Source organism: Microplitis mediator, chromosome 7 (genome assembly GCF_029852145.1).
Source record: "Microplitis mediator isolate UGA2020A chromosome 7, iyMicMedi2.1, whole genome shotgun sequence".
Lineage (NCBI taxonomy): Eukaryota > Metazoa > Arthropoda > Insecta > Hymenoptera > Braconidae > Microplitis > Microplitis mediator.
The window spans coordinates 8,476,590-8,493,194 of record NC_079975.1 but is presented as its reverse complement, the minus strand read 5'-3'; the positions used below and the strand labels follow the sequence as shown (position 1 = coordinate 8,493,194).

Genomic DNA, 16,605 nt, shown 5'->3' with positions numbered 1-16,605 from the left:
TTACACACGGCTTATAATTTATATGTTATTTTATTATAGTTGATTGAGGTATCGTTTATGACTTAATTAATAATACTTTTATTAATCTATTTAAGAATCTTACCAGTAAATTAGGATCTGAATAGGATAAATGATGATAGATAGCGTAAAGGAATTAATGAGAAGAATGTGCAAGTTTATTGCCAATTATAATAAAATTCAGTTACTTACAATAAATGTTATCCGCAAAATACAATACAGGAGTAGTCCTACACGGAGATAAATGTTGGCTCGAAACCTACTAATTTTTATTATGCTGTCGACCAAACTTGAAACAGAAAGTGAAGCATCCAAAAATTATTATGCTCATACGAAAAATTATTATGCTGTATCACAACACTTACTACGCGCGAGACACTTATCGATAAGATTTAATAAAAATTACTTCTATACATTATAATAGTTGTGATGCGGCATAATAATTTTTCATAAGAGCATAATAATTTTTGGATGTTTCACTTTCTGTTTCAAGTTTGGTCGACAGCATAATAAAAATTGGCAGGTTTCGAGCCAACATTTTTCTCCGTGTACAATATTTCTCCACGTAGAACAACGCAGTTACAGCACTGAATTTATAATTTATTTTTATATTATTTATAACGTTGCGAGTAGATCGCCCCAAAATTACAAATTAATTGCCAGTAATGTATGAGATATGAAATTGCAAGTAAAATTGCCCGATTTACAAAGAATGCAAGTAGATTGCCTGTGAATGCCACATGATTTTCTCATGTTACCGCAACATGATTATCATGTAGCCGAAACATGACAAATCACGTGAACGCAACATGATTTCATCATGTTTATTTACCAAGACTGCATCATGTTGCATTCACGATTAATTTTTTTCCGTGTACTTTCCGGAAAAAGTTCCCATATCGCATGTGAAAGAATTATGGTAATGATAACCATAATATTATAGTAACGATTACTATAATATTATAGTAATGATTACTATAATATATATGGGTGCCGTTCTTATAATCGACATTTCAAAAAAATCGGTTACCATGCGTTGTGGGAACCATTCCCATAATATATTGTAATTGTTACCATAAATTTCTCTCCGTGTAGTATCAAGTCGTTCATCAGAATTTACTTACCCAACCACCTACACATCCTTCAACTTCACCAGTATAGATGGCAATTGTTAAAAAAATTGATAATAATAACAAAATTATTTTTGACATATTGTTGGATGAGACTGAAAAAAAAAAAAAAAACGTTATTTGAATTTTATATTCTGACTATAGTTGTGAATTAACATAAAAATTATATAACATATTTTTGTGGAGAAAGAAACTATTTTATACAATGGTTAAAATGCATCTTCATTGTATTTTTCTTACATTCTGTAATATCTGATACGATGTAGATGTACTCATATAATTTTCATGAAAATGAAATTTCTTAAAAAAAAAGTCTCGAGTAATTTTGAGATAAACTATAAATAGAGAAGTTATTTAGATATGATTTATTACTAAAATAAAATTAATTTTGAATATAATTATCTTACGTATTTAAGAATGATCCAAGTATCACCAAGTCAAATACAAGTTTGAAAATAAATCATCTGCTGATAAATCGCGATATTTGTAGTAATCATGTTATCAACTCTTCTTCCTCGTTTGCACAATCAAGATCAGATGTTAAGCTCAATATTAAAAATAAGTGATTATATCGAATGATCTTTGATAACTTTTCGTTGTATGACCTGTAAAAATCTTGAAAGACGTAACCATCAGCATAATAAATTTTCCATTCTTACTTCATTCATCAGAATTTTTGCTTAGATTTAATATAAATCAATTTAATTCATCAGAATTTTTCCTTAGATTTATATTAAATCTAAGAAAAAATTCTGATGAATGAAGTAATATTGATTTCTTGTTCATCGATTCTTGATAGCCTCAGACATATTTCCGGGTCGAAACATTTGATCTCTTTCAAATCAACTAAAAATTCTAAGTTATTTTTATTCAATTTTCTTTCTTTTTTTATACATTTAATTATTACGTGAATTTTGATTTAGTTTTGCCCTTACTATCCCTTATCAAGACTATTTTCAGACTTATTTTTAATGATTTTTGCTCTTTTTTTGTTCTAATCTAGATAAAAATCAGACTTTATCTGTCTATTATTTTTGGTCTGATTTTGATCTATATGAGATCAAAAACAGATTAAAATTTTTTTTTTATAATTATAATGATAAATAATAAGAACATAAAATTAATGAAAGTTTGATATTATTTTGCATATCAATATAAAATAATATTCATTTTAATAAATAAATCAGCCTCAATTGTCATATAGACATTATTGAAAAAAAATTTAACATCATCCTCCTTCTTTTCTTCTGATGGTACACCCTAGTAACTAAGACTTTCTTTGAACATGCATTATGAGAAAAATCAACTCTTTTCCTTTAGCTTCTACTACCTCTAACTCATTCAGTTCCTTATCATCATTTGTTAGATATTTTTATGAATATAGGAATTTATTATTGTAAGTTTATATTCAATATGAAATAGAATTTTTATTTAATGAATAATTGGTGAAAAATTTGCCACTAAACAATAAGTTATCCTAAGCAACTCAAAGATTGTGCGAAAATGAGTAATTTAAAAAAAACAATAGTTACGCGAAAAAAAAATTTTTTTTATTCTTTTCGTCATTGAAAGCGTTATAAATAAGCAGTATATTTGAATTCACAAAATAATTTTAAAAAAACAATTAATATTTCCATTTCTGGAGAAAATTAATTACTATTCCATCAATCACTACATGACTTACTGAAAATAATAAGACTGAATAAAGTTCAATTAAACTTACTGCGCATGGAAAGTGATTCGAGGGCATCTAGATATAGAGGTTTATTAAAATTTTCTTGATATTTAAAACATGCTGTTGCTATTTCCCATATTTATGGAGTTTCTCTAGTAATTGCCCAGTTCGACTAGAGATCCAACGATATCTAAAGACTGCTGAATTTACTTCTCATATTGAACAACTTTTGTGTGCAAATATTTTTCATTGTATCGAATTTTTCGATTAGGGTGTAATTTTTTTCTGTTTTTATTTTAAAGACTCCAATTCATAAATACTATGATATTGGTATACACTGTAAAAAATCACCGGGGTAAGTCCAAGCGATGTAGGTGTTAAAATCAGCGGTGTTAAATATCAACACCGAAAGCGGTGTGAAAATAACGCCGCCGCCGGTGTAAATATTCTGTATCGGTGTTAAAATAACGCCGCTGCCGGTGTAGATATTCTTTACCGGTGTTAAAATATTTTATTTTGTGAATATTTTTACTTACTCGATCACTATACTCGTTAATAAATGATATTTTTCTTTAATTTTTATAAAGAACTGACATTTTTTCGTATTTTATAATCTTTAAAGTTAATACTCCAAGGGGACGCAGTTTACCCCGCTTTTACACCGGTATCTTAACACCGCCGAATCACGCCTCCTACACCGGTGTAATTTCATTTTAACACCGGGCGGAGTTAAAATGATTCCATTTTTAATACCGCTATTTTTACAGTGTATTATTATGTTACATGTGATATTTTATTCTAATTTTGAAGTGATCTTTCAATTTTAAGCTTGAAAAATAAATTATAAAGATATATCGTGTATAAATTTGTATAGATAATAAAAAAGATATCTCATTCTTAAATTATGGAAATAAATTAAACTAAAACGTTGGTTAATAGAGACATGTTTACTTTGCAGGTGAAATAAATATCTAAACATATCTATATTATATAAGCTCATCTTTTATGAATAAGATTGATTGAAATGTATTCATTTATTCTTAAATAACCGTTACTTAAAGGCTAAAAAATTTTAAGTATAAAAAATTAACTACAAAATAATTGAGTTAAAACTTTTTTTAATGTTAAATGAGAAATAAGACAGATAAAACATCTATCATTTAATACCCGAAGTAGAAGAAAAAACTTAACATCGAAAGAATTTTAATCTCCGAAGAAAATTATTCTAAAGGCACGCAAAGTAAAATACAAAGGTTTTAATCCGAAAATCTTTTATGTTGACAGGTTTCAAGTTTCCTTAGCGGTTATTAAGTTAAATATTTTAAGAAGCAGAAAATTTGATCTACAAAGATATATACGACATTTAGATGCATGTAATTTTCTATGAAATAAATGTATTTACGTTTAATTACACTGTAAAAAGTCGGAAGTGAATCGAAGGCGATATGGATTTTATTCTAATTCAAATCCACTCGGAATTCCAGAGTCGGAAAAAAAATTCCTTCGCATTTGGAGTAAATGAGTATTTTTTAGAGGAGTGATTTTGCATTCACTCCGCAAATTTTTTACAGAATAGATTAACGCAAACATATATCTAAAATTTACGTAAGTCATATTTTTCTACAATTATTTGATTTACGTAAATTTAATTATATAAATTGTTTTTCTCAAAAAGGTTTTATAAATATTTTGTCTTAAAAAAATAAAACAACGTCAGTGAATTATTATTTTATTAACTTTTCATTTAATTTCCGTTATATATAATTATTTTGTAAGACATCCCATTAATGTTATTACCAGCAGCAGAGTTAATGCTTTTCTTAGTTTATTATTATATAAGTAAGACTAAATTCTATATCTTAATTTGATGTATATGGATAATTATTAAAAAAAAAAATACAGTGTTCATCTTTTTTTTTCACAGTAATAACATCCCACCTTTTTTTGTAGAAATAAAAAATTCTTACAAAGTAGAGAGAAGCTGGAAATAATCGAATGTTATAAGACTTAAATTACAAAAAATCGGTAGTAATATGAATGGTCGACAAAAGGAATTTTCAAGACGGTCCTCTTTATAGCACGGGCGTGTCTTCGCTGGCACTACTGTGTTGCATTCCCGTTCAAACCCATCAGGATCCATATAAAGAGTGGCAGGTACAACGAACATAGGGGCCAAAGTTCTCTGAACCTTGGACGCCCACGATCGTTTTCATATACGCTCTCAATACAAATATACATAATCCTGTAAGCTCTTATGAGAAAAATAAAATGTTGGAAAATCCAAAAGTGCACACCGCAATCGCTCATGATAATTTTTAATATTTTATTTTTTATTATTACTTCGATTATATTATTATTTTTTACATTATTAATTATTATTATTTGAGATTTTTTTTTAATATACCGCCTTTTTAACTCCCCTCTAAGAAAATTGTTAATTTTCAAAAATTCGGGAAGTTATTGGTTTCACCCCGATTTTCGAAAATCGAGTTTTCATCAGATATTGACGTTTTGAAGTCCTAGGAAGTTATTCTGACTATTTTTAGAAGGATGTTCGAGTGTTTCAATGTATGTGTGTGTGTATGTGTGTATGTGTGTGTGTGTGTGTATGGATGTAAACTCTTGATATCTTTTTAATGAATTGACCGATTGAGATGGTTGGGGAAGCAATCGAAAGAGTTTGTTGGCCGTCAATTTTTATGAAAATTTCAAATCGATCGATCTAATGGACTCTAAGATATAGAAGAAATACAAAAAAAAAAAAAAAAATTTCTTTCAGTTTTTTTCAAATTTTTCAGAAATGGCTCAATCGATCGATTCCAAAATTCAATTAGCACTAGAATTCAATAAAACGCGTCGATGGCCGCCTCAACCATCTCAATCGGCTTATTCGTTCGAGAGAAATAGATCGAGAAAGAAATGGTGAAAAACGGTTTTCTTCGATTATCTTCGAAGAGATTTATCCGATCAATTCCAAAATTTAATCAGCTCTAGAACTCAATAAAACGCGTCGATTCCCGTCTCAACCATCGAAATTCATTAATTCGTTCTCGAGATATTGTGGGAGAAAGAAATGCTAAAAAACGGTTTTTTTCGAAAACAATGGCATACAAACGTATTTTCAACAAGCTCAACGAACTCGAAAACAGCGGGAAGTTTTAGGGCTGGCCCGCAGGGTCAACCGATAGACAGATTTTTTTTCTTAGATATCGCTTTCTCTTTTTTAATCCTACTGTCAGACTAGTACTCAGGGTTACCAGATTGGGCGTATTACCGCAATTTGAGCGAATTTCAGACGTGTCACGCTAAAATTTTTATTAGGCGATTTTCCACAATTTCTGCTATTTCGAAATTCGTCTGTATGATTATTAATCATCTAAGAATGAACATAAATATTTTCTGAATTTTTTACTCTGTTCTTGGCTTATTCCCACGTCTTTCTAATTTACTATATTGCCCAATAACCAAATTTGGTCACCAGAAAGTTGGTATCTGTGAATTGCGATCAACTTGTAGACAACTTGACTAATATATAATATTCGTCATTGTTATTTATGAATTTATCAATATATTTTAAAAAATAAACTATTTAAAAATAAAAATATCTATTTATTCAAAATTATTAAAATTGGGCGGTTTTTATTGTTAGTGTGCGCTTTTTCTGTGAGCTCATGCTACTTTCTGTCCCATACGAAAAAAATATATATCCCAATATATCCGGGCAAATCTGGAATATGTCGCATATCTATAAATATATGTCTCATATATGCAGATTTGCCCGGATATATCCGGATATATATTTTTTTCGTATGGGGTTGAATACTTCTGGCCACTCTGCTATTGCTACTGCCAGTAATTGGTGGCGGAAAAAAAATAAAAAATGGCAGCTAATTATTCGTTAATTACCGGTTTTAAGTTTTTTATTAATTACGATTGAACAAAAAGGATTTAAATAGTGATTTTCAAAAGGCTTCTTGCGACAAAAGATGCAAAGCTACTTAAACAAAAATTAGGCCAATTTACTATATTTTTCGAAAGTTATCGTAGTTCCGAAAATTCAAACAAGAAAATAGACAGCACTGGTTTCTTGGTTTAAAATAGTTCTTTTTGAATCAATAGAATAACGAATCGACTTAATACCGGGTCAAAATTATTCCTTAATTAACTATCTTCGTACTAGTATACAACTTAATTCTATTTTGTATATTCAAAAAAGTGTAGAGATAATTTAACGTCAGTGAATTGGTCGAAAAAATAATTTCGATCGTAAGATACACGTTTGAAGTGTGCAAAATTTAGCTAAAAATATTAACACAGCAGATAAATTTTTAATTATTTGCTGTGATGACTTCTGGAAATACACATTTATTAATTTGTTATTATTTAAGTATAGTAACAAATCGTATAACATTATTATTTCACAGCAGTTAATAATCGAAAAGGTAATTATTTTTTTTCTTAAATAAAATCAAATGTATGCACCCACCTTACAATATACCAACCATATATCTCTTCATATATATAAACTGCACGCACCAGTGTGCATGTACTTAACATAAGTCCTGCACCCGAGGCACTCTCTCATCGTATTTTATGCCGGCTATACTTATATGCTCACAAGACCTCGACTTCAGCTCATAACCACCGCCGTGTCTTTTCCTGTATTATTTTTACTTTTATTTTTTTCTCTCTTTCTTTCTTTTACTCCATCTCAATCCCTTTTGTTTTTTATTTTTTTTTCTAAAGTATATAGTAACTATAGAATCCAACTTATTTGTATCCCTCATCTGTCCATCTACTCATCAACGTATCCCTCAGACCCTCAGACAAGATAGTATACGAGAAGCATTATTGGTCGTCCCTGCTTTCCTTGACACTTGTTGCCCCATCATTGCTAACTTATCGTTAGGAATGACGTATCGCTTAATGCTCTATGTATGACCGTGTAATATCCTAAAACAAGTCGGCAGCTGCGTATAATTCCAGGTATCTAGTATCTTTCAGCACAGAGTGTGACACCGATGGAGCTTCTGCGCCAACATCTCTTCTACTTCTCACTTCAAAAGCCACGAATAATATCGTCGTTCTCAATAGAAAGCTGCCTAACTTCATTTTTGTAAGCTACACAGGAGAGCTAATAAACATGAAAGAAGTAACTTTTTGACTTAAAAAAAAAATAGGCAAATATGCATAACAGCAGAAGTTTTTGTTCGGGATATAATTTATTTTACTAATAAGAGGGTAGCAATAATAAACGATAGCTCTACTTTGTTAATAGAGTACGAATGAATTGATACGGTAGCTATACTGCTACTACAGGTAAAAAAAAAGGTGGAGTAACAGTTACTTCAGTTAGCTCATATAAATTGAACTACATTGGGTATTTACCTAACCTCCGTTTATGGTAACCTGAATTACAATATATAGTACTTAAACAGCAGGTCTAGTTATATCTACTAATCAACTGGAGTAAGAGAAATCTGTAGTATTGACAGCCACACTTGTGGTCCAAACAACTACTCACTATGCAACGATTACTGCTCGTGTGGTCACTTGAACCATTAAGTGAGGTTAACATTACTACATTTGGTGTAAAATAATTACTAGTATCTATAGTTGAGATGTCTCCGATTGTAGTAAACTGGACTATATTTAAGTCCGTAAAAGAACTTTTTTTTTTTGTACAATTAAGTTATTACTGCGCATGCGCGTTAGTGCAAATTCATGGACTTCATCATAGCCAAGTAGTAGGAAAAAAACCCATTTTTTTGCAGACTTAACTATACACTTTTTTTACGTATAGATCCACACAAATTGTCCTCTTCATGAAACTCACATAGCGAGTTTACTTAAAATGCTTCTGGAATTGAAAATTATTAATATACGGATAACGAAGCATTCATTGTGGTTACAGAGTCGTGTGCCAAAAAAATATGACCGAGCTCTGTAAAAGGAGCAATCTGCACGAAGAAAAAAGTATCGTGACCAGCAGGATAAAGCATACTGCCTGTCGCAATACTCTTTAAGCTATTTAGAGGCTAGTGCCAATATTAGTACCTATAGTGCTGACAGCAATTCGGATCGTAAATGGAACTAGAATGGATCGTGACGGTAGCTATATGGATCACTCCTTTCATAATACACAAATCACTATCCATTAGATCACTCCAATCACGATAATTTTTAATCATTTTTTTTTAATCAGGGATAGTTCCATTCACGATCCGACTTGCTGTTAGCACTATACGCATCAATACTTGCACTAACCTCCAAATAGCTAAACGAGTATCGTAACAGTCAGTATATTATATCATAGTAATAATTTCTATGTCATTATGGTAATCGTTTCCGAACTACTGAGATAATCGTTATTATACTACTATGGTAATAATTACCATAATTTGATAGGAAGTATTCCCATATTGTATAGGAATGGAACCCATATAAATAGAAATAGTTACCATAATTTATATGAGTGCCATTCCTATAGTTGATATTTCAAAAAAACCTGTTACCATACGATATAGGAACTATTTCCATCATATATTATGATTCTTACCCTAAATTTCTCTCTGTGTAAGTAGATGTTTACTTCGAACATAATATATTGAATGAACAAACCCAAGTAGCTATCTTTGTCAAAATCTTGAAGTCACAATATATATAGATATAATATTTCGCTGTATTCTCCTTGACTTGCTCAAGATTTGCTCCAGAATTGATCCAATTGCCACTAGAGAATGATACTAACAATTAATGAATTTTCAAAATCCAAAAATATACTGACCATTTATCAGGAAACTCGTTAATATTTTATTTGTGTATAAATAATAATTACTTGGTTTTTCTGTGATATAAGATTACACGCGTTTGTTGCCCTCGATATTTCAAAGGTATAAACTATAAGCCCCTCCTGACCAAGTATATCTGCAAAGATGTATAGCGTAATAGTAATAATACTGACCCACAAGATTAAAGAAAGCCTTGTGACTGATAAACGACTCTTCAGGGCACGTCGCAATACGAATAAATTACGATCGTAAAAACACACACCAAACGTGACTCAATTTGAATCGCTCAAGGGAAACGTGTGAAAGATTAAGACGAACATAAGTCATTTTAATAATATGCTCTTAAGAATATAAATATACTATAGAGATGCAACAAAGACATTGCTAGATTTATGCGTAAATCTTCGGGATACAGACAGAATAATCTCTGTAAAAACTAGAGAATCCTAAATAAATATTGATATTTACCGTAGTGTATTTCGACTACTCCAATCATATTTTTTCTCACTGATTTTATTATGAATAATATCTATTGTAGGATGTCTCAAATAAAATAAATATTTATTTTCATTTAATTAAATATTACTATAAGTTTTTTTTTTGTCATGGAAAAATAAACGATCAGTGAAAAAATTTTTGAACTATAAGCAAACGAAGAATTAAATTTTCAGTCAAGTTAATTTTATAATTTGAATCCAAGTGATTATTCATTCATATACTGTCTCTGCTCATCAGTAAGTTTTTTTTATTCTTTTTGAATATTTAACGATATTTTATTCAACATATGCGGGGTTTTTTAATCTGTCAAATTTTTTATCCAACAACCTCTGATTTGCAGGTTGTCGATGAATGACCATTGAAACTTTGCTTCACGATAAGAAATATTTTGCGGATATCACTACGCCAGTGTGGGCGTTAACGCCATACTGTATGGTATCGAAGATTTTTATAGGTTATAAAATTGTATGCATAGATGATTCAACCATTCCGGGAATAGTAACATTGGCAATAGTTTTTGCGGACGCCGCAATGTCAGTATGGCCGTCAGGCCCACACTGCGTTGCCGTATCCACAATTATATGCTTCTGGCCGATAAACCTAGTCTAACGACATCTATATAGTCTTGGTGGTAATACGATGGCATGCATTAATTGACACGCCAGAAATTATGGCGGGAAAAACTAGTAGCATTGTGCCCTTGGCATTGTAGAGTGGGTCTCAGGGCCATGCTGTTTCGCCGTACCTGCTATGCATACGTGTGAGCAATACAATAGCTCCAGTACTATACAGTATAGTAAATAACGCCATACTTCTGGGATTCGTTACAATACTGTCTTGGAATATTTCACATACTATTTTAGTATCTGTCTTAAGACCATACTAGCATGGTGTTGAACGCCATGCATCTCTTACTGTGCTATAGGTTTGGTAAATAAAAAAAACTAAACATGCAATAGATAAGGAATTGTGCGGAGCACATTGACTAATCAACATCGTAAAACACAATAATAGACTTTTCGGTCATTATATTTTAAGGCAAAAAGATTGGAACGAATTGCTAGCAAATAAGAATTTTTTCGGGAGATTATTAAACTACTAATCTAACAATAGTAATTATGGTTCAAAATCATAAATTAATCGAATATATGTACTCAGAATCACAGACTTTATTGCATACTCAAAAATGATTACAAATATTTTGTGAGTGACAGAATTAATCGTTGTATCGATAAATTAATGCACGCAGTGTCATAAAGTATGTCATAGTAAATGACAAAAACTGAAAATAATAACATTTATTTTGATTACATGATTGAAAAATTGAAACAATAATAATGTATATAAATTTAAAACTTACTGTAGCATAAAATTTACAAGTAATTTCCGGTAATACACCTTCAACATTTATAACTAATGGTTTTTGTGCCCGACACATCATAATGACCATTGATTTTTGTATAGACAACGAGCTGCCAATCCAATTTGAGTCATAAATTGCTTTTGCTACATCCGTACTCTGAAAATTATAATCGTATATTACGTGAAAAGGTATGAAACAAGACGATTTCAGACAAGGGTGAAGTCGGCTGACATTACCCGAAATCTGAAATTATGTTTTATAGTATGTCACACTTTATTTTTTATAGCATTCGCTCTGAGATCTAACTGTTAATGCTTCTTTAGCTAATAATAACTGACTATTTCATTTATTTTACCATTGTATGGAGATCATCAGCTGGTAATGTGAATGCAAAAGCTGAAAACAAACAGCACCCCACTACAAAAATTCCTTTTATCATTTCGAAAATATTTTGATACTTTTTAATATTTCAACAAATTCAACAGTAGGCCCATGTAACATAAAAGAAAAGAAAATTAATTAAATCATTCATAAACTCATGTTTACATGCAAAGAATTTTTTAGCAAAAATTTTCCAAAAAATTCGATATTGTGAGGACATCTAGACAGTAACTATATTTCAACTATGTTGTTAGTATAAATAACACTTAACATACAAGCGAACAAATAGTTTATTCTACAGTGTGCATGGCTAAAATTTCGACGTTTACTAGATGTCCTGACAGTACCGAACGCTTTGGCCAAGTTTTACTTAAAAATTTTCTGTGTATTTGTGGGTAAATCTGACTATTCACTGTAAAAAAATTCGGCTTAAAAATGGACCCGGAGAACTTTACACGGCCGTGTAGTGAAATAACAGTGTAAAATTTTCTTTGTGTAAATTTTCCATCCGTGTAATATTAACACGGTGGAATTTACTTTTTTTACACCACTTCGTGGTACTCGTTGTAATTTTGATTAATGGGCAACAAACGATCATTGAATATTTTTAACTACTTAATAAATTACAAAATTAATTTTATTTAGATATTGAATAATGTTTTAAACATTTCAATATTTTTATAATTAATTTTCTTAACGCAAAATTATCATGAATTATACGTTTATACGTTTTGCGATGGACAAATTTTAAAATTACACCGCCTAAATTTAACAACGAATTTGGTGTCATTTTCACATCAAAATTTTTACACCGAGACATTTACACTACACCGGGTCCAAAAAATTTTTTACAGTGTAAAGTCATCGGTCAAATTCATCCTGATGTGCCAAATGTTACAACGAGTACTATACACTGTAAAAAGAGCGGTGTTAAAAATGGATTCGTTTTAACTCCGCCCGGTGTAAAAATTAAATTATGCCGGTGTAGGAGGAGTAATACACCGGTGTTAAAAATACCGGTGTTAAATCGGGGTAACCGGTGTAAAAGCGGAGTAAAACCGGTGTAAAAGCGAGGTAACCGGTGTAAAAGCGGGGTAAATAGCTTCCACTTGGAGTATTAACTTTAAAGATTATAAAACACAAAAAATGTCAGTTCTTTATGAAAGTTAATAAAAAATATCATTTATTAACAAGTATAGTGATCGAGTAAGTAAAAATATTCACAAAGTAAAATATTTTGACACCGGTAAAGAATATCTACACCGGCGGCTGCGTTATTTTAACACCGATACAGAATATTTACACCGGTGGCGCGTTATTTTAACACCGCTTTCGGGGGTAAATTTAACACCGATAATTTTAACACCTATACCGCTTGGACTTACCCCGGTGATTTTTTACAGTGTATGTACGGTAGGAACCACAAGTTAGTTATACGTTGGTAACATTTCCCTGGCGATTTCGTGGTCACGGCGAAAATAATGTAAGTTTACCGTGATCTTATGGTCAACTCACGGACAGTTAATTCCATTTTCTCCGCGAAAAAGAGTTATTTTGTGCAACTATTGAATCGGTGACAAACAGAAGATACATTGTGAATATCTCTTCTTTGCACCATAGATTTACTAAGTTTTATAGCCGACATATAAGGTTTTCAATCGATATTCACCGTAAGAACGCTCAGATTTTACATTGAATTGGTCGGGAATTCTCGAAGAACTAAAAAATTTATGAACAATAACGTTTTAGAGAGCTCGAAAACAGGAAAGTATTCAGTTTGGCCCATAGGGTTAACTGTTTATCGAACTATTTTATGGCAGTAAGTCGGTGACAATGACTGTGAAAAAACAGTTAACTCAAGGTAAAATTACTGAAAGAACCATAAATCCACAATGTAATAACGACGAATTCCCAGTGAAATCACACAATGAGTGTAAGTAAAAACAAGAGAAGAACATAGTTACACCGTGGGATTCTAGTAGTAATCTCGTGTGTTGACGACAAAAATAGTGTAAAAAAAAATATGAATCCATGACACATTTACTGTTTGAGCACGATAGAAGAATTGCATAAATGGACCGACGTTTCGAAATAAAAACACTGTATTGGTGTCATAAATGGAAGGGTTCCATAACTTGATACGTGAATTCGCCACAAAATCAACGTCTTTTCACCGGGAAACTGCCAGGGTAGCCTTAGCTTGTGCAAACGTTACAACTTTGACTGTTATTATAAATATACGTACAATTAAAATAGGCACAGCGCTGAATATAGTGATGATTGTAGCAAAAATGTATATTTTCAGAGTCAAGAACTGTACTGCGTGATTCAACGTTTGAGCATACCTACAAAAAAATGGAATATTAAGAATTTATTATTATTATATCAGTTAGTATGAAAAATTACTCACTTAATGCAGTTTAAATGTTTCTCTCTGCACAACTTGAACTCGCAATCATCATTAGTGACTTTTTTTAATTTTAATGACAACAATTTCAATTTCGTTAATATATGACTATACATTATAGTCATACAAAAAATAGTAACAAAACATACGTTTACTTGAAAAGTAGATAAAATATGTGTCAAATAAATAATAAAATAAACCATCGAATATTTTTTTATTTCAAACGGATATGCCTCAGTTAGCGGAAATAGTCGTGATGAAAATATGGGAATAGAGACGTAAATTAATGAAGTTATGAAATAAAAACTACCGTCTATCAGTATAATTAATATATACCGATTAATACATCTAGTTAATATTTCTTTATTATTCAGACTTAGCTTATTAAAATATTTAGTAACATCCGACAGTAGTTGCTGTAAAGAATAAAATATACCTAACAAATGTTTACAATCATGGATAATATTTATTTTTTGCAATACTTACATTTAACTGCCGCTCGTTTAATTTCCAAAAAATATAATCGAATAATACATAAATACGCACTGATACTTTTGTTATTGCGTCTATTAAAAAATGAATATCATTACTTTTACCATATGCTTCTGTGGCTAATATTATAATAATTATTGTTTGATTTATTGAAAACATCCACCACATTATATGATGTCTTATTTTGATATATTTATTTTGATAATTATCAGGTGGCACCAATAGTAACATTTTTCTAAAAACCAATGCCATTCTAAATATTGTTTCTGGATTTATATCCATTGTGTTCTGACTTAATAAATTGTAAGACTGAAGGAAAAATAAATGAAATAGGTACTAGTAAAGCTAGGTGATTAAGGAAGTCAAAATATTTATACGGGAATATGAATAGTTGACAACCTCATATATTGTATAGATTTTTATATTTGTATAAGTACTGTGAATAAATATTTTAATAAAATTGTAGACGATATATTATAGAAAACTTTATTGGCCTATTTATTTTATTGTGTATTATTAATATTTACCAGCAATGAAGTATTCAATAATTCATCAAACTTTTTCAGTCATTTTGGACAAATTTCAGAGATATATATTACATTTATCCTCATGGTAGAATTCTCAACGAATTTCGCCATATTTTGTCATAATTCGTCGGGTAAGTTTTAAAAAAAAATGATTCGTTCAAAAGTTTATAAATTGTAACGGGGTAAATTGGGTCATTTTATTGACCAAAATCGTGATTTGTCACTGATGGCCACCTACCTTACCTGCTACCCCAAATGAGCATTCGATTAAGTTTTTCGACTTGTCGCCGGGCGCGCTAATAGAAAACACTCTTACACTAGGCCCAATCATAATTAATTCAGGGAGAGGTTCTCCGATCATTGCCGAAAATAATCGAGAGGAATTAATAAAACTAAAAGACAGCAGTGGAAAATGAGAGTAGTGACCGGAACGACCAGACTGAACAGACGTTCAGGACAGAGTCAGTAGGATCGGGCAAACATCCAGACGCCCAAAGTTACTACCGGGAAGCACCGAGCCGGGAGGACCAAGTAACCACCAGGACAACTACACGGACTAGGACAATTACACGGACCAGGACCATTACCAGACCAGGACAGCTAATACTGGACAACCGATGGGGAAAGAATAAACGTAAATCGTGATAGGTATTTTGTTAAATATTCCCAGAAAATTTATTAATTAAATACGTAATTAAAATTCGTGTCCGCAAAGTATTGTCTGGTCTATTTTCGTGTAATATGCAATCGGAAACCGGTCTCAACATAAGTAGCTTTGTTATTTCCAGGCAGGTTGTATAAAGCATCGCCGGAAAATTCTTCTGGAATTTTCCAGGCAGGTTGTGTAAGGCATTCGCCGGAAAAGCAATTGCGATCTAGTCAAAATTATCTAGTCACTAATAATAGGATAAATTAATTATAATTAAGTAAAATAAAATTAAATAAAATCAAATAAATAAAATATAAACGTTGAATGTGTCGTAAAGTAAAACGTGTTCAAGTTTTGAGTATTGGATATAGAGTCGGTGATTTGAATGTTAAGCGGTAAAACAAAATAATCCTAAAACCGTCTTAACAAAATGATTGATTAAATTGATAAAGAAAGTGGTAGTGGTTATAAATTATTAATGTTAATGGATTTGTGATTCTAAAGTGTAGTAATTAATTATATGGTAGTTAATCTTAGTCAGAAAATAGGTAATGGAATTTTATATTGTAAAGTGTGTGAGAGTGGACAGTGTAATTAGTAAATCTATGGATAAGTAAATAAGGTGTTATCACGTAGAGGGTCAAGGTGACCGCGTGAAATTGTTGAAAAAGTTT

General features: G+C 30.9%; 2 protein-coding genes across 6 annotated transcripts in view; both read right to left on the bottom strand.

Moving 5' to 3' along the window:
* The window catches only part of LOC130672312 (agrin-like), a 448,227-nt gene extending 446,623 nt beyond the window's left edge, over positions 1 to 1,604 (bottom strand). For 3 of the 5 annotated variants that reach the window (XM_057476815.1, XM_057476816.1, XM_057476821.1), the window contains exons 1-2: positions 1,556 to 1,585; positions 1,143 to 1,243 (exon numbers count right to left, since the gene is read on the bottom strand). Coding sequence is in view for 3 of the 5 variants with exons in the window: in XM_057476821.1 (XP_057332804.1) it covers positions 1,143 to 1,158 (16 nt within the window). In the remaining 2 variants the exon portion in view is untranslated. Of the gene's footprint in view, positions 1 to 1,142; positions 1,244 to 1,555 lie in introns of all 5 variants that reach the window. The other 2 variants (XM_057476817.1, XM_057476818.1) reach the window with 1 other exon arrangement.
* Positions 1,605 to 11,265: 9,661 nt separating this feature from the next.
* On the bottom strand, positions 11,266 to 14,327 carry LOC130671781 (odorant receptor 30a-like). The gene is made up of 5 exons (XM_057475860.1): positions 14,267 to 14,327; positions 14,102 to 14,201; positions 11,831 to 11,932; positions 11,473 to 11,631; positions 11,266 to 11,394 (listed from the first exon to the last, which is right to left on the bottom strand). Exons 3-5 carry the CDS (start codon positions 11,912 to 11,914, stop codon positions 11,329 to 11,331), a joined length of 309 nt encoding a protein of 102 aa, XP_057331843.1. The 5' UTR covers positions 11,915 to 11,932; positions 14,102 to 14,201; positions 14,267 to 14,327; the 3' UTR covers positions 11,266 to 11,328.
* Between the last annotated feature and the right edge of the window lie 2,278 nt (positions 14,328 to 16,605).